General features: G+C 50.0%; 2 protein-coding genes across 18 annotated transcripts in view; both read left to right on the top strand.

The window, feature by feature from the left end:
- macf1a (microtubule actin crosslinking factor 1a) overlaps window positions 1-24912 on the top strand; it is a 67323-nt gene that overhangs the window by 11447 nt on the left and 30964 nt on the right. For 12 of the 17 annotated variants that reach the window (XM_068648968.1, XM_068648980.1, XM_068648979.1 and 9 more), the window contains 38 exons: window positions 5553-5614; window positions 7564-7653; window positions 7893-8012; window positions 8379-8456; window positions 8539-8631; window positions 12271-12437; window positions 12507-12619; window positions 12833-12939; window positions 13021-13140; window positions 13217-13312; window positions 13382-13509; window positions 13622-13715; window positions 13781-13935; window positions 14081-14354; window positions 14420-14548; window positions 14614-14691; window positions 14759-14920; window positions 15046-15150; window positions 15216-15437; window positions 15508-15660; window positions 15874-15885; window positions 16289-16443; window positions 16518-16644; window positions 16720-16903; window positions 16984-17144; window positions 17223-17401; window positions 17479-17617; window positions 17682-17875; window positions 17947-18106; window positions 18193-18276; window positions 18350-18457; window positions 18531-18629; window positions 18710-18832; window positions 18950-19041; window positions 19114-19249; window positions 24154-24309; window positions 24390-24623; window positions 24710-24865. In XM_068648968.1, coding sequence (XP_068505069.1) covers window positions 5553-5614; window positions 7564-7653; window positions 7893-8012; window positions 8379-8456; window positions 8539-8631; window positions 12271-12437; window positions 12507-12619; window positions 12833-12939; window positions 13021-13140; window positions 13217-13312; window positions 13382-13509; window positions 13622-13715; window positions 13781-13935; window positions 14081-14354; window positions 14420-14548; window positions 14614-14691; window positions 14759-14920; window positions 15046-15150; window positions 15216-15437; window positions 15508-15660; window positions 15874-15885; window positions 16289-16443; window positions 16518-16644; window positions 16720-16903; window positions 16984-17144; window positions 17223-17401; window positions 17479-17617; window positions 17682-17875; window positions 17947-18106; window positions 18193-18276; window positions 18350-18457; window positions 18531-18629; window positions 18710-18832; window positions 18950-19041; window positions 19114-19249; window positions 24154-24309; window positions 24390-24623; window positions 24710-24865 — 5045 coding nt within the window. Of the gene's footprint in view, window positions 1-2046; window positions 2894-3888; window positions 4875-5552; window positions 5615-7563; window positions 7654-7892; window positions 8013-8378; window positions 8457-8538; window positions 8632-12270; window positions 12438-12506; window positions 12620-12832; window positions 12940-13020; window positions 13141-13216; window positions 13313-13381; window positions 13510-13621; window positions 13716-13780; window positions 13936-14080; window positions 14355-14419; window positions 14549-14613; window positions 14692-14758; window positions 14921-15045; window positions 15151-15215; window positions 15438-15507; window positions 15661-15873; window positions 15886-16288; window positions 16444-16517; window positions 16645-16719; window positions 16904-16983; window positions 17145-17222; window positions 17402-17478; window positions 17618-17681; window positions 17876-17946; window positions 18107-18192; window positions 18277-18349; window positions 18458-18530; window positions 18630-18709; window positions 18833-18949; window positions 19042-19113; window positions 19250-24153; window positions 24310-24389; window positions 24624-24709; window positions 24866-24912 lie in introns of those variants that run through there. The other 5 variants (XM_068648971.1, XM_068648976.1, XM_049750052.2 and 2 more) reach the window with 5 other exon arrangements.
- LOC125986570 (uncharacterized) lies at window positions 8638-12261 on the top strand. Its single transcript, XM_049750277.1, has one exon. The coding sequence runs from the start codon at window positions 10554-10556 to the stop codon at window positions 11691-11693; it is 1140 nt and encodes a 379-aa protein (XP_049606234.1). The 5' UTR covers window positions 8638-10553; the 3' UTR covers window positions 11694-12261.

The following is a 24912-nucleotide window of genomic DNA, read 5'->3' as shown; positions in this document are numbered from 1 at the left end:
CCCAATTTTCTAGCTAACGCTGAGCTGTGGATGGGTAGACCATCACATGCTCACTGATTTTAGCAGCAGTAAAATGTTTTGTTGAGCCGCTGGTGGTCGTCATAGCAACGTCATGTAAAATACCCACCAGAGTCTAAATGCCATAGCTACAATTTCCTGCTCATCATCTGACTCTGCCTGAGGTAGAGTTTGTAGTTCCACCCCCAATTTTTCCTTTTCCACTGGTTGCTGGATGCTTTCATGTCAGGCTTGGCGTTTTGAAGTGACTGGAAAATTAAGATTCCAAAAAATGGGTTTCAAATTAAGTTATTGAAGATGCTACAGTAACTTGCTAGCATGTTCGCAGTAGCCGCGCAGCAGACATGTGTGCCGTGATAAGCGTGTTTATGCTTTCCTGCTTATCAGCGGCGTGACACTTGTGGGCGGTACCAACTCATTTTGTCACATTAGCACCAATTACAGAACCTATGGCGCCCCTCGCAGCCCAACGCGGCACTTTGATGTATATAACTCCGCCAACGTGAGAACATTTTCTTGACACACACTCCGAAAGAAGCTCGTCAAGCATGTGGAACCTCGTGCAGACATAAACAAACACTCTTGAACTTGACACCTAAAACCAACCTGTTTAGTCGGCGTGGTTTCCTGATGCTTTTAACAAGACACTTTAACTAGCCAAAGCAGTAAAGCATTAGCGGGTCGCCCCTGTCGACATTGCCATCCCTCAGTTTGTGTGGTCACGTGACTTGACGTCATGACCTTCCCTGACAGCGCCGTAATTAACTGCCGTGTCGGGGGGGGGGCAGGGTCAAGTGGCGCAATAAAAGACTAGAAAACGGGACGGGATCTTAATGGATGCGCGTCCATGGCAACCACAACAGCCGGGGTTAAAATGGAGGGCCCGGTTGCTGCGGCGTTGTGTTCAATTCCCGTGTATTTGTGTACACTCTTCACATTCTTGGCCCCTTCAGACCCTTTCATTGTGCTTCCCCTTCATCCCCTTCACTTGGCCTTTTCCCATCGCTGACCTTCTCCGCTCGTCGTTTCTCTTCCTCTTCGTCTTTGCCGCTCTCACGGCCCCCCGGGAACATTTTCTGGCTGGCACAAATGTGCCCTTGGCAAGAATTCGCCACTCTGCACCTGTTTAAACTCGCTTTCTACTTTTAAATGGTACCAAACCTGGCTTTATTTCAAGTTAAAATATTCTGCAGCCCGTTGAGGCGGTCTGCCGCCGCAGCCTATATAGGCAGTTGAGCATTAAAAAATATCAAATCCTCATGATGAATTCTTTCTTTCTCAAATACAAATACATCAACCCACTCTCTGCTTCCCGGAGAAAACTTTGAATGAAACTTGTCTTTTCTCACGAGGTCATAAATCTTTACTTTCCGTAGTCGCCTCCCTCCTTTCCCACCCTCCGTCTCCATTCAGGATTCTCCGTGTGGTCTTACTTTGCTCCCCCCCTCCCTCGGTAATTATAACAGCAACTGATATTTGAACAGTCACTTGAAAGTAACAACGCATATATTCTTTATCCTCTGCAAAAAGCAGTTGTCAGCTTGTTGACTTTATGTAGACCGTTGTAATATTTGCTGATTCATTTTAGTGTGTTAAATTGATATGTCAGCCCTTTCCCCTCATCCTGCTCATCAAGTTTCCTCCTAACACAGAGCTGTCATTTTGAGTTTTTGTGTGTGTGTGTGTGTGTGCCGCATCTCAGTTATTGTGTTGGCGTGACCTTGCTGCGCTGTCTGCGAAGGACGCTGACTTGGACAATTTGGAAGGGGGGTGGGGTGGAGGGTGATAAAAACTGCAGTCGGGATATGAGCGACTTAAATGTGCAGTAGTTTTGCAACGCAAACATTTCTATCAGCTGTAATGTGGTGGATGTAACAATAAAAGAACAATAAATTGGAGAATAATTTCATAAAAAAATAAAGGTGCTCACGTTTGAGAGGACCAATATGTTTGTTATTGCGGTTTCTAGTGTAGTTGTAGACCACCACTGCTGCAGAAAATGAGAAGGATAGCAAAGTTAGTAGTTCCCCGTGTGACTTGGTTTCCGTGGTCTCGCCTGCCCCCTTGTGGTGAGCAGTGGTGCAACCACACTTGTGGTCTCGCCTCACTATTTATATGCTGGTCTTATTACTCTTCATGCATTCCTTTGTTTATGTAGTTATTTGCTCTCGCTAGCCTTTAGTCTAGTCCTAGCACAGACCCTCACCAAGTCCATCAAAGTGTGGAAAAAAAAAGAAGTCAGGTGTCAGCTGATGTCCAAACGGTAAAAATATCAAGATCAAAAATATCACAGCGTCACTCTGCTCGTGGCAACGCCGGCAAACACCAAAACACAAACACACAGTCCTGCTTCACCCTCCTGTCACTCTCTTTATGGGCTATAATTTTTTGCATACACACACACGACTTGCATATTTAAATTATTTCACTTTACCGCAGCCCATTGATTCAGTCAGCTGTTTTGCGTATATCAGTGAAGTTTGTGGCTTCCTACTTTCCAGTTTCATTCGTCCAAATGCTCTCCTACAATGTGATTGGAGGAACTGGAATCCACTGTGGGGAGTGAGTGAGGTTTAGAGAGAGAGAGAGGTTGAGCGAGGGCATTTCCATGGAGAGAAGCCCTGTGCACTTGTTAAGCTGGCTCGTTTTGTGTTTGTGATCCCATGAGATGCTTTCGTCTTCCTTTGGATCCTAACCAGGCGTCTTTTTTTGAGGGGGAGGCTTGGGGCGGGTATGGACTTCCTGTGTGACCCAACTGTCATAGCGCCCATCTTAGTGGTGACGGTGCATTTCCTCACCGTGGCCGGCTTTTGGTTCTACCGCCGTCGGCGCCGTCATCGTCAGCGTCTCCTCGCGCCACATATGCTTGAAGAAGGTAATAACTGCCCAAACAGGAAGGAAGTAGATCTTGTCATATTAGATATGAGACACTTCCTGTTGACGCTCCACCCACTTTTTTTATTTCTGTTAGCATCCCGTTAGCTTTTCTGTTCCAGGTAGCATCCTATTACCTTTTTGGCCTTTCAGAAATAGACACCTGTTGCCTTGTCAGGTTTTAGCATGTAGCATTAGCGCTCTGGGCCCAGTTCTATTTTAAAGGCAGACACGTTGTTTCTCCAGTTACCGTGAAAGAACCCGCGTATGAGTATTTGCTCGTGCTCCGAGTCCATATTTGGATCTTAAAGTGGGGCCATGCTTTATCAGACGCTTTGTTCAACTGTTGGCTGTTTGCACCGTGAGCTGCCAGTAAGCCACTTGTGTGTTGTTTTTTTTCCCTTCCCACACTTAACTTGCTGGATGATCAAAAATAGTCTGCCATTACAAAAATAATGAGGTTTCATTCTGATTTTTGGACAATCTTTTCTTATCCTGAGTCAATACTGGTGTTCCTCAGGGCTGTATCTTGGGGCCCTGAGTGTTTTTTTTTTTGTCTTGTTCGTTTACATATCAAATTCCTCATGTAACCTTTGATTTGTTTATGTTGTCACCCGCATCTCGCAATTCGGCTGAACTTCGAGCTCAGGTCACATTGCAGGCTTAGCATCTTAAGCCCATTTAGGATTTGTTGCTTTTGCGCGAGACACGCGACTGATTTGATCTGCTTGCAATGCGGTTGGCTCGAATAGTAACTCGCTACTTTGGCATGAGAAGGGAAACAAATGCTGAGCTCTCTGCGCTGACCGAGCGCTACGTATTTTGCTTGCTTTACCTTTTATGCTGCAAGTGTACCTAATGTTATGGTCCTTGAGGGCGAGGAGGAACACCAAGTGACTCGTGAGAGCAATTTAAATCATTTGCTTGACCTAATGTAATATCCTGTGAGTTCATAAATCGATTAGAATATAATCTTGTGAAAAAAATCTAAAATGTTTCTTTCAAACGGCCACACGAGGGCGGTACGCTGCACGCTCATCTGTTGACAAGCTAATTGTAGGCTGCTGCTTAGTGGTATGGACAGTATGTGGGTGGCTTGCTCTTCAGGTCCATGTGGGATTAAAGACTGACAATTAAACAGAGTGAAACTGAAAAGGAGAGGATGCCACGATGCCAGGAGAAGGAAGGGTGAGCGAGGGAGATTAGAGCGAGAGTAGCACTAATCTGAGTTGCTCTGGTGTGAGTCTGCTTCATGTCAAGTTGATGCCAGACCGGAAGCCGGAAAGAAAGAGATGGGAGTCCCCCAGAGGAGGAAAAAGCCTTTGATATTTTAATCTGCGCATGAGAGCCACCATTTGATGTCGCTTTCTCTTTTGCCTTAAGTGGACTTTGAAGAATTTGACTCAGCATCCTCTTTGCTGCCGCCTCTCTCCCTCCCGCTTGGCTCCTAACATGACACAGCAACATTTTTCTCCGGGCAGGATGCGAGGAGCCAAGTGAGGCGGAGCTTCTGCGTTGTAAGGATTGTGATTGGATGCCGGCATCTCAAATCAGGAACAATTACAGACTTGGCTGACTGGCCTTGACGATGGAAACGAGCCTGAAAGCACTAGAGACTCAAAAGGGTGGAAGCCGGTGTAAAAATAGAACTTGGTTAGCATGGCAGAGTGAGGCGAGAAGATGAGGAAGTGCCCCGTAGAGCCTCGGCCAGCTGATCTCTGCACAAGGCGGGGGAAGTGAAGTCATCGAGCTAAGAGGCGGGGCTTAGGGAGACGAGGCATCCTGACACAACACGTGTGGAGAGTGCAGAAGCGAGCGACCGGCCGAGGTGATATGGCGGGAGAGGACGGCTGATTGGGACTTAGCGGGTGGCGGCTAAGGATTAGCACGTCTCGTGGACACTCTTTTGGAGACTATGTGGCCTGATTACAGGAATGAGTCTTGCCTCAACGCCCACCTGTACTCGCGCATGTGCTGTGCAGGTCAGTGTGTGTGTGTGTGTTTAGGAGGGTGTGTGTGTGTGTGAGAACCAATGTGTATTTGACAGAGGTTTGTGTGTGCATGTCAACAAGACTCGCCCCATTGTATCCCCAATAAGTGCCAATGTGTGACAGTTACCTCCAAATCGCGATGCAGCACACACACAATTATCTCGTATGATACAGTCATCCACTTAGTGTGTGCGAGTGTGTGAGTGAGACATAAAAGTGACGGAAAGCATATTTGCTCTCAGCTGAAACACCCGGACAGCAGGTTTGGGAAGCAAGGCGTGTTGCAGTGTCGTGAAACTATGACGCAAGTGCCTGTTGAAAAAAGATGGCGCTGCCTTCCTGCTTGACTTATATACATTTGAGATATCTATCCTGCTTCATTCAACATCCTCCCGGCTTTAAAGCTGATTGATTTATTAGCGGTCGCTAATGGACCTCATGTTGTGGTCATGACCTTTTGCCACTTTGCAGCACAAACACTACAATGTGCCACTCAAGTGTGTGAACAAAAACAATTGTTGTCTATTAGCCACAATGAAGGCTCTTCCCAATCTCTGCCAATTTACTGGAAAAGTTGTGTGTGTGAGGGGAAATCCAGCACGATCATAATGAAAGTGAGTGTATTTCGGGCTCACATCGCTAACTCTCCTCTTTCTCGATTCCCTGCAGACGAGCGCGACAGAGTTCAGAAGAAGACGTTCACAAAGTGGGTCAACAAGCATCTCATCAAGGTACCGGCATTCTTACACAATTGTCGTTCACTATTCACGCATTACCGGTGCTCTTAAAACACCCCAAGGCGCCATTTCATATATAAAAGTAGTGCAATGGTGTCAAGAAATTCGGTTGCTAGGTTATATCTGTTTGTCTGTGTTACACTGCCCCCTAGTGGCTTACATTGGAAGGAGCAGCACAATGCGCGTTGAATTGATGCAAAAACGACGTCCAGTTCTTTACATTACAATTTGATGAAGCAATGAATTTATAATCAGCTGATTTCAATTTTATAGCGTATAATTTTTCTTATTTGATAAAACACATGATTAAATACAGTCACCACCGTACGGGTTCTTTTCTTCGGATTCAATGTTACCGACAGCCGGTAGCCGTTTGTGTCGCAGCTGTGAAGTGCACTGGGCGGCTTTGTAATCTGCGCACAAACAGCGGTCGCCAGGAATGGAATGCGGGACGTCCGTGTCACACGACTGAGGACAGAGACGTCAGTACAACCTCGTAACTGTGAGGCAACTGCGCTGACAGCCACCGCTGGCACATGAAACTCGATACCGGCCAGTATGCAAATGTAGGTCACGGATCACTAAACAGCATTTGGGCTGCGTGCTGGGATACCATGCATAAAAAAAAAAAAAAAGATACCGTATTTTCCGGACTATAAGGCACACCTTCAATGAATGGCCCATTTTAAAACTTTGTCCTTACATAAGGCGCACCGGACTATAAGGCTCACCATTAATGCATCATGTCAGAATTTTAATCCAAATCAAATTATTCTCCATTTGATCTTTTTCATTTCAATTTCAGATGCAACAAATTACATTCTAATCACAAAATAATGATCCATAGTCTTTTTGATTCATGATTCATAGTCTTCAGTGGGCCACTTATGATTGATTTTATGACACAATGCTTCGGGCCAGTTTAAATTTAAGAATTTGGTCCATATATAAGGCGCACCGGACTATACGCACTGTCGGCTTTTGAGAAAATGTTTGGTTTTTAGGTGCGCCTTATAGTCCGGAAAATACGGTATATATACTTAAAAATGGCTAATACTGGAGTAGCACCTTGTAAATGCAAACACGCCCCCTAGTGGTGTTTATTAGCTACTGATTGGACCGTTAGCTTATTTTTGAGTGACATCATCCTCGCCAGTTTGCTCAGGACATTGCAAACCTTGAGTTTAATATTTCATCTGCACGCACAGGTGCACGTGTGTCTAGTGTACACACTCAGCTATTTTTGTTGGTGTGTGCGCACACACACACACACACACACACACACACACACACACACACACACACACACACACACACACACACACACCAATGCAGTAGATAAGGAAGTTGTGTTTCAGCAGAACAGCTTCAAAGTAGAGTGGCTAATTAGAACTAATAAAAGTGCCTACAGGCATCCAAGTCACATTTGCACAAAGAGGTGGTTGCATCCGTTAGCATGTCAGTGACACGTCTTAAAAGGCGTCCGGCTCTTGTTAGCTGCAGCGAATGTTCCAGTCACAAGCTGTCAGTCCTCACTATAAAATTCCTTTCACCTTGTTATCAACAACCCAGTTAAATCGCCCTGATTTACAAGTTCATATGGTTGTGTGGAATGGGCAGGCTCGTCACCCTCTTGTGGTGATATGTGGTACTGCAGCATCCCCCCAATTTAGTGAAGTGCCACTGAACTTCACCCAGGCAGAAAAGTCGTAGCGACACAGACGGACGCATCCTTGACTCTCGTCCTTGTTTGTATTTTCCGCGACGTGCTTCCGCTAAGCCGGCTCTCGCCAGCTTCTCGTCGCCATGCCGACCGTCCTCGACCGCCCCACATATGCGTTGGCAGAGGTGCCTTTGGGACTTTGCCAATTAAATCGACTCTTAAGGATAAATGGGTTGGGATTTCCAACATCCTCACTATTGCTGTGCTCTCGATCCCGCAGGTGAGGAAACATATCAGCGACCTCTACGAGGACCTGAGAGATGGACACAACCTCATCTCCTTGCTGGAGGTTCTCTCTGGCGTCACCCTGGTAGGGATCAAATCGTACTCTTCCCATTCACTCTCACGCTCTCCGACTCTCGCACTGCCTCAAGCTCTCATCCGCGGTCAGGTGACTCTCCTTGTCACGCCTCCTCGCTGTCAAGACGATGCTGACGTCAGAACCGCCATCTGCGTCCCAATCAATTGTTCCTTCACTCATCTTCATGGCCTCCTTTTCTTTTCATCCCTCCCTCCCTCCCTCCCTCCCTCCTTCCACCGTTACCATAGCAACCCAGAAGCACCCCCTTCCTGAAAAGGGCGTGCCCCTCGCGTGCGCCTCCTCTCATCCTGCTCGTGGTGGAGGACGGTGATGATGATAATGAGGAGGAGGAAGGAGGAGCTCAGGGAGTAGGTGCCCGATTGCCCCCTGCCGCCCTCTAGGTGGCGCAATGGGGCTGCATGAGTGTGGATAACAGCACAAAGGAATGCCTCAAGGAAATAAAACTTATTATAGATTTGATGTGCTTCACATAATTCAACATTTTAAAGCACAAACTGAAGTACGGTAATGAAATAATATTCAAGCTGGGTATGGAAAGTTCTCACTAATCTTGCGTGAAATTCCCTTTTCGTCACCTTCTAATCCCTTTTTTGCAGTCCGCATGTCTTTACACGTGCACCGGCAATCGAATTCAGATTTATTTATTTTTTTGCACGCTACAACAGTTCAGTTATTTCGTCGTCTCATTATTCTTGTCCGTGTGTGTGTTCCAGCCCAGAGAGAAGGGCCGCATGAGATTCCATCGGCTGCAGAATGTCCAAATAGCTCTGGACTTCCTAAAGCAAAGACAAGTACGTTGTCTTCTCCTCCTCACGTCTTTAAGCATTTTATTTTTGTTTTGTTTTTTAACGACGGACGCTTTCCTGCTTCCAGGTCAAACTTGTCAACATCAGAAATGATGACATCACCGACGGGAACCCCAAACTCACGCTGGGTCTCATCTGGACCATCATTCTCCACTTCCAGGTCTGTTCCAGCTTTTCCTTCCTGTTCCTGCGCAATTTATTAGCTGGTGCTTCATTATGGCTCATGTTTTTATCATAATGGTCACTTATGATTTTTGTGATGAATTGCCACGGCGCATTAAATATAACAGAAGTGTAGTTTTGCATACCACAAGAGGGAGCCGGCATTCCCCTGATGGTTGTAGTCGGGTCCCGAAGCTCCTCAACGGCCTCACTGTCCAGATATTCAAAGCGTGAAGGTGACAGTGGCGGCCGGGTTGCTGCAGAAACGTGCTGGCAAAGCAGCGGCATGGCCGTGACTCAGCACATCTATGTGTGTGTGTGTGTGTGTGTGTGTGTGTGGAGGGAGGCCAGCTTGTGGCTTGGACCTTACTTGACATTCCGATCATGGAAAGTATGAACAGTACTTGTGTGAGCTAATTATAAAAACGTGGGTCATAGCTGACGCTTGTCGTATTCCACTTAAGAATCAGGTTAAAAAAAAATGAGGACACCTCTGTGATGCTTTTGGTGCTTTTTGACGGGTTGTTTTTATTCAGCGTGGCCAAAAAATGTCACGGCGGCACTGCTAATCCTCTTAGTGATGCAACGTGTCACGTGTTGAATGTTACTGTTTCATGCTAGCACAGAGGCTGTCAACGTAGCGATCGGCTCCAGCGTGTGGATGGTTAACAAGCGAGAGAGCAGCAACAAGGAAGTGGAAAAGGAGGAGGAGGAGGAGAGTCGTGTGAGTGAGCAAGAGGGAGGGAGGGTTGCTTTCTATGTGAGAAAGTGACAGAGGAGGAGGAGAGAGCGAGAATGAAAGCTGCAGCAGCAGCCGGGAGATAAAAAAGCTTTTCCTCTGCTGACGAGCGAGCGAACGAGCGAGCGAGGGAGAAAGCAGGCAGACGTCGTGAACCGGGCGAGGGGGAGGCCGAGAAGCAGTGACACCGTCGCTCGTCTCGAGGAGGAGACGCCCTATTAACCGAGTCAACTTTCAGCAGATGCTAAATATCCAGATCAGACCTTAGCGTCAACTGATGATCTCAGGAGCAGGGGGATCTGCTAGCAGAGCTAAAGCTCCCCTCCGGGGGGGCAAGGACAGATCGAGGCTGGTGGTCCTTGCGCAAACTCTGGATTTGTTGTGCCGTCCGTCGCACTGCGCCACCTGATGGAGGCTCAAGCTGGCACGCTGACAAAAGCTTTACGGCCGGCTGGCATCAATGAATGAAACTCCTCGACGTGGCTGACGTCAGTCTCGAGATCGAAGAAGAAGTCGGGCACGCTCGCTCATTTCTCCACAGCTGGTGTCGACCGGGAAACAACGTGCAAGCAGAAAGGATTTCCACATGATGCCATCCATGCCTGCCGGGAATTAGTCGCCGTTATGTTTTGAAGTCTGCAAGACCAGCAGCTCACGCTGATGCCAACCGGCCAGCAATCTGCGAGACGATTGGCCGAGCCCGGCAGCATCCTGTTTTTGCATTGGTCGGCCGCGCTCGGTGTGTTTCCCTCACAACCAATCGGGACGCCGTGCACGGCTCGGAAAGCGGAGCTTTCATTCACTACACATCCACATCCACCGCATCTCCTTTTAATACCTCCTCCGGATCGGAACCCCACCAGGGATGACCTATCACTCACTCAAAGCCACGCGGATTTTCCTGTTTCTGGTGTGCCCCCGCGTCCTTGAACCCTCACAGAAGTCTTCTGGGGAATTGAAAAAAAAATAAAAATAGGGCAGGTGCTATGTGCGTGCTGATTCTCTGACTGCGGCTTGAGAGTGCAGGCACTCTCACAAGATGACCACGTAAGATGCGGCAGGGTGGGGGTGAAGCGGCCACTGAATCATTTATCGGCTGAGGAAGGTTCCATCTCGGAGCGCGGATCCATATTGTTTGTCAGCTCCTATATGCTTTTCCATTCGGGACTCAAGACGAGAAGATGGGGAACTCCATGGGTTGCGTCAGGCCTCCGCCAGACTCTGAACTTGTCGGAGAGCCTCCGCTGTCATCCAAGAAGCGATTACGTTTCAGGCGGAGGCGCAAGGGACGCAAAAACAGGAAAGTCGATGTCCAAGATGCCGTCGAGACGAAGACTTCTTTTCAAGGAACTTTGGACTCTCCTCTAATGTTGGAACATTCCAGGATGCTTTCGCCCGTATCTGCGTATTCTCCCTCTGGTGGCCTTCCCCAAGCTCAGCGTAGTCCCAAACTCAGTCCGGGCTGGAGAGGAATTTTCTGCCTCCCCGGCGAGGAAGATGCCGCCAGTGCCATCGTGGACGTCTCCAGCATCCCAGGCCAAACCACCGCCACCGCAGCAACTCTGTCCGGCAGCGCCACCCCAGGAGGGGGGAGGCTCTGCCGTGTTCGAGAGAAAGTCCACGGCGTCCTGGAGAAACCTTCCGTGCTTGAAGAAGAGAAAGCGAAGAGTGAGAGGACGCTGCCTGAAAGGATTCAACGACGGCAAGTCGAGACGATGCCTTCTTTGGGAGAGCACAACGGTGTGGTCCACATCCGAGAGGTGGATGGGAAGCTCTGCGTGGTGCAGACCGTGTACCCCAGTGATTATGGCTCTCCGGCATGGAGGGCCCAAAGTGACCGTGAAGTGGAAATCCACAAAGAGGCTCCTGCTCCTTTCCCGGTTGCAGGACCTATTCTCAAAGTCCACCTGTCGGAGGATGAAGGAGACACGCAAGATGAGGCCTTCGACCAAATATGGATGGCGGACAACCTGGCCGCCGCTGAAGGACTTAGCTTAGACACGCCGAGTCGAGCGCAGGAGAGATACTCTCTCTTGGAGTCGGGCTACGCCAGCGACCTCCCGCTGACCTCGCCAGAAACGGCTGTCACCACTCCCAGCCGTGGGGACTGGCAGATGTTGCTAAGCGCTAGCTCGGCGGAAAGACTGGACGCGGCGGCGGCGGCAGAGACGGCGCTGCAGCAACGGGCTGCCGCTAGACAACTGCCACAGGTCAGCCCAGATCTCAAAAACTGGTTCTTGAAGGAACCAGCAGGGGTTATCCTCCTAATTCGGATTTATTTGCTGCACTTAAGCATTTTGCTTTTTTTGTCAGGCATGTGAGTGGGCGACTGTTGGTGCCTCCAACATGTCGCTATCATTGGGCTTCTAATGATGCCTTGTCTGCATGTTATCAGGCACAGTGGCCTTGTGTTTCCTGCCTCTGTCCCAAGAGTCTAATCAAGGCGACACAGAGCAGCTTGCCTTTTTTTACTTCCTTGCTCTTTATTTGTGTTTGGATTGAAATGACTGTTAGGAGCCCATAAATATTCATTCAAAGCTTCTCTGCCGCCATCAGGGTGATGCAGAAATGTGCCGCATAGCTGCCAGGTTGATGCTAGGTGCACTTTGCTGAGTCACTGCTGTGCCTGCACACATTTCAAAATATTCTCTTGATCTGATGTGGCCTTGGAATGATGATGAGGGTGAAATGAAACCGCTTCGGCACGCTAAGCTCAACTCGTTGACTTTGAGAGTCATGGCCGCCATGAGCTGTTGGAATAATCCATTTGAGTTGGCGAAATAGATAGTGAAGTCTGTTCCCATGGCAACCACACAGGATATTTTACTGAAGGTTCCAGGTTCTAACAAAATGGTCGGGCTGATTTTGGGGGGCGTTTCCTTTTGTATTCCGACGCAGATTTCCGAGATCTACGTGTGCGGCGAGTCGGGCGACCTCACCGCCAAGGAGAAGCTGCTGCTATGGAGCCAGCAGGCCACCGAAGGCTACCCGGGCCTCCGCTGTGTCAACTTCACCTCTTCGTGGAGCGACGGACGCATGTTCAATGCTCTGCTGCACAGATACAGGTTAGTTAATTGGGAATCCCAGCTGCATATTTTTTTTTTTTTTTTTAAATAATTATCCTCCCTAACAAGACCCGACCTGATCAACATGGAGGCGGTGGCACAGCAGAGCAACCGTGAGAACCTCGAGCAGGCCTTTGAGATTGCCGAGTCGCTAGGGGTGACCAGACTGCTGGACGCCGAGGGTGAGGAAACATTTCACACGCCACGCTGGACGGAGTTTTATTAACTGCCGTGACTTTTGACTTTGGAGGAGGAACTCCTCAGTTGCACAGTGAATTATCTATTATGTCGCAGTTCAAAAGCTCAGATTTTTTTCTCTAGTTTTCTATTAGTGGATGAATGTTTTTAAATTGTAATTATTTTAATAATATATAATACTATTTTTTTTTCCCCAGACGTAGATGTTCCGTCCCCAGATGAGAAGTCGGTCATCACGTACGTCTCGTCCATCTATGACGCCTTCCCCAAAATCCCAGAGGGAGGCGAGGGCATTGCCGCACACGTATGACCCAATTGATGTCATTTATTTGCCTTTTTGTCATACCGCCACATCACTCAAATGTTCTTATTTTGAACGTTTCAGGAAGTGGATCAGCGCTGGTCCGAGTATCAGTCCAAGTTCTTGTCTCTGCTCCAATGGAGCCGCCAGCAAACGGCCATCATGGCCAACAGGAACTTTCCACAGAACCCAGTAGAACTCAAGGTGAAGCCATGTTTTTTTTTTTTGTGGTACCTTTCCTCAGCCAGTCACTGAAAAAAAGTCTCTCATGTTCCTGCAGGCACTTTACAACGAATACGTCCACTTTAAGGAGACGGAGATTCCCGCTAAAGAGCTGGAAAAAAGTCACGTGGAACACCTCTATAAACTTCTGGAGGTAATTATTCGCCGCGCCGTTGTTATCGTCAACACACAATGACCTCGTCACACTTGTGTGCGTCACAAGGTGTGGATGGAGTTTGGCCGCGTGAAGCTTCCTCAGGGCCTCCATCCCAACGACTTGGAGGAGGAGTGGGGCAAACTCATCCTGGAGATGCTGGAGAGGGAGAAGCTTCTTCGACCTGCAGTGGACAGGCACGTTTTCATTTTTCGTTCCTGCCCATCTTCACGTATAGCCTGAGTGCACATAGGTATTGTACTGCCCCCTTGTGGCCAATATTGTAGTGATTTCAATATGTGTGTTCAGGCTTGAGTTGCTGCTCCAGAGAGCAAACAAATTCCAGAACCTGGCCTTGGACTGCGAGGAGAAGCTCACCCTGGCGAAGAACACGCTACAAGCCGTGAGTACTGGCGTCATTGACGTGACCTCCGATACGGTTTGACTGACGGCTCCCGTGCGGCACAGGACATGTCGCGGGCGGAGAGCGGCGAGACGGCGCAGTGCGGGAGCGAGCTGGCCTGCTACCTGCAAGACTGCGAAGCGCTGATGGCACAAATGCAGCAGGAGCTCAAAGTTCTCCGGAGTGAAAAGTACTACCAAGTGGAGCAGCTCGCATTCAGGTAGGACGAGAACGTCAAAGCATTGTTGCAATCTTGCATCTTGAGGAGGTCCACTTTATTTATTCATTTTAGAGTCAAAACATCTTTAATGTAAAGTGTTTATTTGGGTGTAATGACTAAAAAGAATCTGCACGTTGGCATGCAGATTGTCGTGCCTTGAAGAGGAGCTGGTGTCTCTCCGACTTCAGTGTTCCAGCCTGTACAGAAAAGGTCACTTTGCGGGGGGCGAGCTTCTCAGCCGGCGCGCCCCCGTCGAGGGCCCCGGGCTTTCTCTGGGCCAGACCCTGCTGGGGGCCGCCGGGGCTGCCCTGATCCGCCGCCCCATGGCACGTTCCCAGCTGGTGGCCATGTCGTCATCCGAGGACGAGGGCGGCCTGAGGTTCATCTACGAGCTTCTGGGATGGGTGGAGGAGACGCAGGTACGATCGGGCACGTGTTCGGACGCCCCTGAGGAGGCCTAGCTTAACTTTTGTGGGTGCTTCAGGAGCTTCTGGAAGGAGCTGAATGGGGGGCGGACCTTCCTTCGGTGGAGAACAACCTGCAGGAACATAACAGTGTGCACACGGCCGTGGAGGAGCTGATGAGCGGCCTGCAGGAGGCTCGCAGCTACGAGGTGCGCGCTCGCTTACACCAAAGATATGTCAGCCCAGCAATACTGATGACGTCTTTGTGTCGTAGGCCAAAGTGTCGGTCAACTTCAGAAGCAACTACTCTGAGACGCTGGCTAAACTGGAGCAGCAGTACTGCAAATTACTGGTCAGCACACACACAGACTCAAAACATCTCACTCGCTTACATGCTAACGGCGTGCGACGTGCTTTAGGAGCACTCGTCGTGGCGGCTCCGCAGCCTGGAGAGTCTTCATGCGCTGGTGCGCGACTGCACCGAGGAGCTGATCTGGCTGAACGAGCGCGAGGAAGACGAGATCGCCTTCGACTGGAGCCACAACAACACCAACATGGACGCCAAGCAGGAGATGTACAGCGTAAGCCGGTTGAAAATTCATTGGTCTGCCATCTAGTGGTGAAGACTCTCAATCACAACTTTAGAATGAACTTTTTTATTTTCAAAAATTATTCGAGGGCCACCGATTGTTGACTATGCGTTCAGGAGTTGAGGCGCGAGCTGGACGAGAAACACGACGTGATGCGCTCCCTCCAGGAAACAGCGCTTCGCCTGTGTCAGGAAAACCATCCGGCCAAGCAGACTCTGGAGGTGAGCACCAGCAGCTTCTTCATTTCCTTCTTAAGGACAAAAAATACATAAATATATTTTTGCAGGCGTACAGTGCGGCGCTGCAGACGCAGTGGCAGTGGGTGGACCAGCTTTGCGTGTGCGTGGAGCAGCACCTGAAAGACAACACGGCCTACTTCCAGTTCATGAGCGACGCGCGCCACTCCGAGATGTACCTGAAGCAGCTTCAGGAGAGCATCAAGAGGCAGTACACCTGCGACAGGAACAGCCGCCTCAGCAGGCTGGAGGACCTACTGCAGGATTCCATGGTACGCGTTTGCCAAAAATGGCAAAAGTTGGTTTTGATCTCATATTTTTTTTTTGTTTGTGCGGCTGCAGGAGGAGAAGGAGCAGCTGATCGAGCACCGGGGGAAGGTGGCCAGTCTAGTGGGCCGCGCCAAGACGCTGGTTCAGCTGCGGCCCCGCTGCGCCGACACCCCTCTGCCGGCGGCCACGCCCGTCCGTGCCGTCTGCGACTATAAACAAATCGAGGTAGCCGACTTTTTATTTTTTATTTTCACCAGATCGCCACCGTAATCCCCTCCAACCTGCTCACTGAGATAACATTTGCTGTTTTATTGAACGGTCACATGATACACGAGCACAAATTCTCTTTTCTTCTCTCTCCATCCCCGCATCTTTTTCCTCTTTTCACTTCTTCCCATCCTCCCGTCCTTCTCCTCACTCGCCCGTCGGCCCGCCAAGACAAACGTTCAGGTAGAGCGGCCGTTTTGTTTTATTGATTGCTTCCGATTGGCTCCGCCTCCTCGCTCGCTCAAGTCACACCAGTCTTAAATAAACGCAATTTGCTTACTTGGCTAACGAAAACATTGCGATGCTTTGCGCTCGGCCATGGTGTTTGATACGGGTCCTTTGAAGATCTTCAAATTGCGCAATGGGCTTGTTTGGTGCACTTTCCCATCATCATCTCAACAAAACTCATTCAACCATCAGCGTTTGGGCTTTGATTTCCGTATGTGCATGTCATTTCATCACTGACACATTTGAGTTCTTTCAATCATCTTAACGCTCAATAATTTATTTCTTCCTCTCCCCCCCGCATCGTCATTTTCACTCCCGTCTAATCACATCGTGCTCCATCCCGGCCGGCGTCCTCCAGATCACCATCATCCGTGGCGAGGAATGCGTGCTGGAGGACAACGGCCAGCGCAGCAAGTGGAAAGTGATCAGCCCCACGGGCAACGAGGCCATGGTGCCGTCCGTCTGCTTCACCGTGCCGCCGCCCAACCAGGAGGCCATCGATGCCGCCGGCAGGTTGGAACGCACGCCGCCATCTTTTCTTTTTGAATGTTTGGGTAGTGAGAGCGTGGCGTGGGTGGTGCTTGCAGGACGGAGCAGTTGTACCAGCAGGTGATGTCGTTATGGCACCAGCTACACATCAACATGAAGAGCGTGGTCTCCTGGCACTACCTCCTTAAAGATCTCGGCGCCGTCTCCGAGTGGAACCTGGACACGGTCAGTCGGGATCTGAGCGTTTTTTTGCTTGCCATCTCAATTGGCCACAAAATATCCGAATTTGGATGTCCTCAGGTCCGCAGCCAATCCCCGTCAGAGCGCCAGCAAGTCCTGGACCACCTGGACTCCCACCTGTCGGACTTCCTGTCCGACAGCAGAGAGAGCTCGCTCTTCACGCCGGCCGAGCGACGCGAGCTGGAGGCGGACGTCCGGCAGGCGCAGCTGCGCTGCCGTGAACTGCTGCTCAGCATGGAGAGCGGTGAGAGAGCGCGCCCCAAACCAAGGTCCCGAAGCTCCCTCAAGGCTCACCCAAGATCACAACCTCTTGTGTGTCTTCAGAGGAGAAAGACGAGTCGGTGTCGCGCTCGTACATGTCGGAGCTGCAGAACGTCACCTTGCGTCTCAAAGAGGCCGAGGAGAGGTTGATCGGCGCCATCCAGACATCCGGCCGGCTAGCCGACGACAGCGCCAACAACGCCGTCAGGATAGCCGAGCAGGAGGTCACCTGAAATTTTATCACATCAAGAAACAAATAGTTTGATAACATCTGCCTTCAAATACTGTTTCCTTCTTTCCAGGAAGTGGAGCATGACCTGGACGCGCTTCGCTCCAACCTGGGCGACGTGTCTCGGCGCTGCGTGGCCTTCTTGGAGGACAAGCCGGCGTCCTCGGGCGTCCCCGCCCTGCGCTCGGAACTCAACCAGGCCGTGGAGAAGATGGACAAGCTGCACCACCTCTCGTCCGTCTTTCTGCAAAAGTCAGTGTGCTCAAAATTAAACAACAGCATGGTAAAGTTCACGCCGGTAAAGAGATTTTTATTTTGGTCCTACCTAGATTAAAAACGGTGGACGTGCTGATGCGCTGCCTGGAGGAGGCGGAGAGTCAGGTCAGGAAGTACGAGAGCAGGCTGAGCGAGGAGGACATCATTCCTGCCGACACGGCGGCTATCCAAAGTCTTCGAGATCAATTAGGGGTACGGTGGCTGAAAGGGACATATTTTAAATGCAAGTCAGCAACTTTGATTTCTTTCTCGGCAGAAATGGCAATGCGAGCTGTCCGACCAGGAGGGCGTCTTTGAATCCCTTCAGTCGGACGTCCTCCAGGCCAAAGAGGCGGCGTCCCACCTCACCGCCATCCACCCGGACCGCAGCCCCGAGTTGGAGCGCTACCAGGAACGAGCCGATCAAGCGGCGGAGCGGTGGAGCGGCGTGAAGAAGCAGATAGAAACGAGGTGAGCGGTGCCTGGAATTTCTGCTAACGACCCAGGCTACACTGAACTCATCTCAAACAATTTGGGTGCAGGCGGGCGGAGCTGCAGGCCATCGCTTCGGTTCTGCAGCAGTACAGAGACGGTCACTCGGAGCTGACGACGTGGATCCAGGAGACCACGCAGCGGCAGGAGAACACACCGGCCGGGACCACCGACAGCAAGGCGCTCTCCGAGGAACTGGCGCAGCAGACGGTCAGTTATTATTTGTGCTTGTGATAATAGTGCTGATTACGTAACACTACAATGTCGTGAAAATTATTCTATAAATGTAATTTTAGGCTTTGGTAGCCGAGATTGAAGAGAACCAGACCAAACTAGACGATTGCCAAACTCACTCCAAACAGTACTGCACCTCAGTCAAGGTAAAGTGTTAAGACAAAAGCAATCAAGTTTTGCGACGCAAGAGAATAAAAGTTGCAATTGCTTTCTCTGCAGGACTACGAGCTTCAGCTGATGACTTTCAGAGCCTTCGTGGAGTCCATGCACAAATCGCCGGTGAAGAGGAGAAGGATGCACTCTTCCTCGGACACCATCACTCAGGAGGTGCCTTCATCGGAAATGCAAGTTTGCGTATGAATACAGATCAGCAAGATTTATTTATTTTTTTCTGGGCCAGTTCATGGACCTCCGCACACGCTACACGGCCTTGGTCACGTTGACGACGCAACACGTCAAATACATCAGCGACGCCCTCCGGCGACTCGAAGAAGAAGAGGTAAAGCTAACATACTTTGGAACCATCTAACTGAGTTTTATAAGAGCGGTGGGTAATAATTGTTGTTCCCACGCCTGCAGAAAGAAGTGGAGGAGGAGAAGCAGGCCAGGGTGGGTCAGGTGTCGGACCTGCTGGCTTGGATCGGAGGTCTTAAGGGACGGAGCGCCGGCCCCAACCCCGAGTCGTCACTCGCCGCGCAACAGGTCAACATTCGATTCCATTAGGGTAGCATTGCAGACATGAATAATGCTACGTTAGCTTAGCGACAGAGCCAACCCTGCACATGAAATTCTAATATTAACCATTTTTATTTCACGCAGGCCATCAGCGAGCAACTTGCTGCCAAGAAAGACGACGTGGCCGAAGCCATTCGAAGCACGCAGGTCTTTCTTCTCTCCAAACAAGCCGCCAAGTAAGTCCCGTCGCACCCACGCCACGTCCACTGTCGTCCATCGTCCGACCCTGTCGCCCCGCTTGTCCGCAGACTGTCTCCGGACGAGCGTGCCCACGTGGAGGCGCAGCTGGACCAGCTGACGTCAACCTACCGCGACATGTGCGAGGCCTCCACGCAGCAAATGCAGCAGCTGGAGCAGCAACTGGCCAAGGAGGAGGAGAGGAAGGTGGGAGCAAAAGTCACTTTAAATCTCCACATCACTCACAAATGCGTGCATGTGGCGTGTTCACAATGTCACGTGTATGCAAAAGGTCACATTGTTCATTTTGCCCACGCCTGCACTCGTGTCATTTAACTCCACCGCCAAGCTCATTTCATGAATTCATGTTGTCATTCTCATCACAACCAATCACATCTGCCCATCTGCTGTTGTCATAACAACCCACAATAGTACAGGAGAGGTAAACCTGTACATAACTCTTTATGGTACCTAATACAGTGCCCTGTGGCTCTATTGCAAACTTACAAGTAGCATAAAAATCATGTTTGACATTGAGTACACTGGTACAAATCTGATTGTGTTGCTTTGCAAAAAAAAAAAAAAAACCACCATGAGCATGTTGTGTCCAGATCACGAGTGTCGAAGTGTGTCTGACTTGATGTCGTTTGTTCTAATGCAATTCTCTAACCGTGTGTCACTCTTCAAAGCAGCATTTTGCTTGCCAACAACCACTAACCGCAAGCAACCACAAAGGAGAATTGTGGACGTCACCGGACGTTTAGCGTTAGCGTTCACGGTATTGTTAAAAAGAAAAAGAAAAAAAGGTCGGAATGGAGTGTGGCATGCACAACGCTAACATCAGCTTCTTACTCCGCGCCGCGCCGCATTCTACCCGTTAAGCGTGCCTTTCCACGAGCTGGTAAGTACTGCTCGCTTTTTTTATTATGTTGCCTCAAGAAATGCTAAACTACTTTGCTTGTTTTCGTTCATGCGCTTATTTTGCGGGGAATTTTACTTTGGAATACAACAGGCAGTTTTAATGCCTGCTTAATGTTATGTAAAATATATATTTTTTTAAATACAATTTTAAGTTTGATTTATTATAATTACAAGTAGTGTCATTTATTAGAAATTGTAAAAGTGGCTCTGTTTGATTAGTCCTTAAAGCTACATACAGTAACGTAACGCATGTGAATTTATAGCATGACATCAAAAATATAAATATTATAACGGATTTCTTTCATTTTGTAGATAGCACCTTGCATCGCCGGCGTGCTGGATTTGGGGAGCGTGGAAACCTTGCCAGTCTTCCAAGCCGCTCAGCGGGGTCTGATTGATCAGGACACAGCTCGCTTTCTCTTGGAGGCCCAGGTCGTCACCACAGGGGGGCTCATCTCATCTGATGGTCTCCTCGTCCTCTCATTGGACGCGAGTCTCAGCGAGGGTTTGATTGACGCTCACGCTCGGGAGTCCCTCTCAAAGTTGGAGAGCGCTCGGCTTCTGGTGGAATCAGCGACTGATGGGCAACAACTGAGTGTGCGTGCGTTCGCTGCAGCTGTGGAGTCTGGGCTCATTTGTGAGGAGGCGGGACTTGGTATTCTGGAAATTCTCATGAGAGAAGAAGACTTGACGCTCTTGACGTCCAGGAGCCTTCAGGCCAAGCTTGAGTCCAGGCTCCAACGCAGAGAACTGATCGATCCAAACACAGCTGAGAAAGTCAGCCTGAGTGAGCTGCTTCGGCGCTGCGTCCCGAACGACGACGACTCGGGTCTTCTACTTCCTGTCAAACAGCAACCCGGAGGAAGCGTCTGCCTTCGCTCCGGGAAAAAAGTTGGCATCTTCCGTGCCATTGAGGAAGGCCTGATTGACCGACAAGTGGCCAAGCGACTCCTTGAAGCTCAGCTGTACGCCGGTGGGATCGTGGACCCCCGATCTGGACACCGGCTGACGGTTCATGAGGCCATCGGTCATGGACTGGTAGACCAGGACTTGGCTTGCTCCTTGTTGGTGCGACAGCTCCAAAACGGCGGCATTCTCGATCCCGTGACTCGAGAACGTTTAGATTTGGAGGGCGCTATCCATCTGGACCTCCTTTCTGCTCGTATGGCTCTGTCGGTCCTCGAATCCCTCCAGACATTTATGGGGATGATGTGGCCCGAATCTGGTGAAGTCCTGTCTATCGCAGAGGCTCTCGAGCAAGGAGTCATCTCAGGGGAGCTGGCACGGAACATCCTCAAGCAGCGTAACGCCGTCGGAGTATTGTACAACACGGAAACTCTACAGTTGCTACCCTTTGAGGAAGTTCTAGAGCCCAGTGGCGTCCGTGTTCTCAAAGACATCCATTTGCCAGATGTTCTCCCCGACATGAATCGTCCGAGTTTGGGTTCTTCAAGCTCCTCTGCTGAGCTGATGGATGCGACAGACGCCCGCCAGCAAGCCGAACACAAGCTGCTCTTCCATCTCACGACTCACAGCTACGTAAACGCACATTCGGGGGAACGCGTTGTGATCTTTGACCCCGAGTTGCCGGAGGTCGTGAACGCAATTCAGCCAGAGCGGCGGATTCGGAAAGGCGCTTCAGTTGATCCAGCAACTGATCAGCAAGCGACTGATCTCGATGACGCGGTTGCTTTGCTTTCTCGTGACCTGGCTTCAGAAAACCAGAAGGTGACTCCTTTGAAGATCAAAATGGATGATGATACCTCACCTAACATCACCTCATCGGAGAGCTCGCTTGGCCCTGAAGTGGACAAGCGTCCAGAGCCGGATTGTTCCATGGACCTTTTGAGTCGCTTTGCTGCAAATGTTGAGAAGAGAATCCAGCAAGCCATAGAGGACGCCATACCACAGATCACGACTGTTGAGAAGATTCTCAAAGCAAAAACTGAAGATGAATTAGAGATTACCGTCCTGGATGGTCTATCAATTGATTTCAGAACTAAACACATAGGCGACCAAGAGAAAGAACCCGTCATGGGGAATGACGCAGAATGGGAGAAGACTTTGAGCTTTGAAAAAGAGGCTTCTGTTGCCGTGGAGAAGCAAGAACCACTTTTGGAGGCTAAAGAAAGTAAAAGCAAGAAAAAGAAGAGGAGTAAAAAGAAGGCAAGAATAACAGAGGAAGAACCGAAAACACAGCAAGTGGAAATCAAAATTCTGTCGGAAACGTCTCAGCTGGAGAAAGCTTCGTTTAGTGAGGACAAGACGATTCATGAGGACAACGCTGAGTCACAGACACAAGCAGAACCCAACCCAGCCCAACCTCAACCACCTCAAAATGAAGAAACCAGGCATGTGAAAGGAGCAACCGACAAGATGGTACAGCCGAGAAGAGACTTGGAGGTGTTAGAGGACAAGAAAGTTGTTGAGGAAGTTGAGAAGAGCAAGACCACAGACATGACACGAAAGAGTGAGGAGAAGTACAAAGTTGGAGATTGTTGTGAAAAAGTTGCAAGACAAGCAGAACAATGTGAGGCCCCGTGCACACGAGCAGAACAAGAGAAGAAAGAGGAACAACCAGTTGAAGCTACCATAGGTTTGAACGTTAAGTGTCCAGAAACTGCAACGCTCCTGTCAGAAGACGTTTGTCCTGATTCCGGATCAGCAGCACTTTCTGAGCCACTTCCAGTTTTTGCTAGTCAAGGAGCAGAAGATGAGATGTCAAGTGAAGATGAGGTGACCTCCACTTCTGGCAAGGTACATAACCGCAAACGATACATCTCGTCAATTCTTCTCAATGGATCACCGCCATTTTTGTTGTGTTCCCAAAAGGCGTCGTCGCTCGTGCGTCAGGAATGCTTGGAGCATGACCAGAGGATGGTGGCGCTTGTCTCCATGGTCAGACACGTGGAGGTCCGACTCAAGCAGCAACAGCAGCAATCGGTGGGACGCAGCCTCGGCGCCTTAGATGACATCATCAGGCAGGCGCAGGTGATGACATCACGAGAGTCAATCCTCACATGATGTTAGCTTTGCACTCACAAGATCTTTTGTTGACTCATCAGGATCTGGACGTGGAGCTACGAGACCTGGAGCCTGAAGTCAGCGTAGAAGCCAAGTCTGCTCAGAAGCTCTTGATGCTTCACCGCAGAGATGTTCCTCCGCAGCTCCTCATGGCTCTGGAGAAAGACCAGCAGAGCTTGACGCGAACGTACCAGACGGCCAGAACACTTTGTGAGGACGTCTTACAAAACCTGCAAAACCACCGAGATTCATACAAGGTTGGACACAAAAAAAAAATGCGTTGAGCTCAAAACGGGAACTGATGAAGTCATGTTTATCAGGAGGCCGTCGAAGCTGAGCTGAAGTCGCTTGGGGGCAGAGTGGAGGCTCTGATGTCCTGGTTGAGAGAGACAGAGGTTCTTGTCAGTGACGAGACGGACCAAGATGGCCAGCAATTGCGTCTTTTCGAGGCAAGTTTCATCATCACTGAGTCAGCATCTTTTTTTTATGAGACGGCGGTATCAAAGTTCTCTCTGGCGTCTCGTCTTCAAGGAGCTTCAGTCCGGCCTGGCGTCTCGCTCCGGCGACGTAGCCCAGGTGGCCTTGGATATCCAACATTTTGTCTCTGAGCGGGCACAGGACCTGGCGCCCCGGCAGAGCAGGCGCCTTCTGGGGCAGCTACAGCAGCTGCAGGGGGCCTTCCACAGCACGGCGGGCCAAACTCGGGCTCGGGTAGCCGCTCAGCGCCAACGTGACGAAGAGGAGGAGTGGCGGCGCCAGCAGAACCGTAGCGCTGACCTTGAGGAGAAACCAAAGGAGACAGAGGTTTGGAAAACGAGCAATGAGTCCAGTTGGTTTGTGTTTTTTTTTTTTTTTTACTAACTCAGAAAAGTAACTCGCACTGCATGTGTTTTCCTCCCCCGGCGTGCCACACGCGTGTTTTTAACATGTTTGCCTTGCTCTTGCAGATGGCCACCAACAGGAGCCGCTCACCCTTGCTTATTGATATGCGATGCGGGGAAACTTGCAATAATAAAAATATTTTTTCCCTTTGTGTGATTTTATTGTGTCTTTGAGGGCGTGTATCTGGACACAATATGCTCCTAAGTTGACACGAAGTTAAGATTCTTTATTTATTTGCCTTTTATTGATGTTTGTCTGTGTGTGGTGGTCCTCCATCTGCTCAGGTGGTCCAGCAACAGAAAGTGGAATGTTCTCACAAACTGGAAGATCTCAGTGCCTGGTTGGCGGGAGCCGCCGCCGCTCTGGCCCATCAGAAAGCAGAACCGACCGTGGAATCGGACGACATGAGCGTCTTGCAGGTCAAGCAGGAGAAGTTAAAGGTGCCAAACATCAAGTAGATCTTCTTCCACGCTTGGACCAAAATGAGTGTTTTATTTTTACCATCTGTGTCTCTTTGCAGGAAGTACAGAAGGACCTCCAGAGCCGTGCGGAAGACGTGGCCGAGGCCATCCGCTCGGCGGAGGACTTGCTGGCCGAGCGACGGGAAAGCTTAAGTGCAGAAGAGCGAGAGGGCCTGCAGGTGGCGCTAGCACAGATGAAAGAGCAGTACGCCGCCCTTACTGAGGCGGCCAAAGCGTCCGTGACGGAGGTGGACGCTTCAGTCAGCGCCATGTTGCAGCACAACACGCAGAAGGTGAGAATGTCTTTAAATATTTTTGATCAATATCTTTTAGCACATTGCAGCTTTATTTATTTATTTAGTCCTGATTTAATTTTTAGGCAAAAGCTTTTGAGGAGCTTCAGCAGACCCAGGACCAGATAGACTCGCTGCTGAAGGACTTGTCGGCCGCTCATGGTTCAGCAGCTCACGACGTCACCGACCTGCCTTCCTTGCAGCCTGACGATGCAGTCACATCCCACACGGGGGCGCTGCAGGTCCGTATGCTAAACACTACTCACCAAAATGTCTGGTGCCTCTCTGT

Source organism: Syngnathus scovelli, chromosome 19 (genome assembly GCF_024217435.2).
Source record: "Syngnathus scovelli strain Florida chromosome 19, RoL_Ssco_1.2, whole genome shotgun sequence".
Lineage (NCBI taxonomy): Eukaryota > Metazoa > Chordata > Actinopteri > Syngnathiformes > Syngnathidae > Syngnathus > Syngnathus scovelli.
The sequence above is the reverse complement of the archived record's forward strand: the minus strand, read 5'-3'. Positions and strand labels throughout refer to the sequence as shown.

Excerpts from the sequence above, each read along its gene's own strand:
- LOC125986570 (XM_049750277.1), top strand. The coding sequence starts at position 10,554 with ATGGGGAACTCCATGGGTTGCGTCAGGCCTCCGCCAGACTCTGAACTT.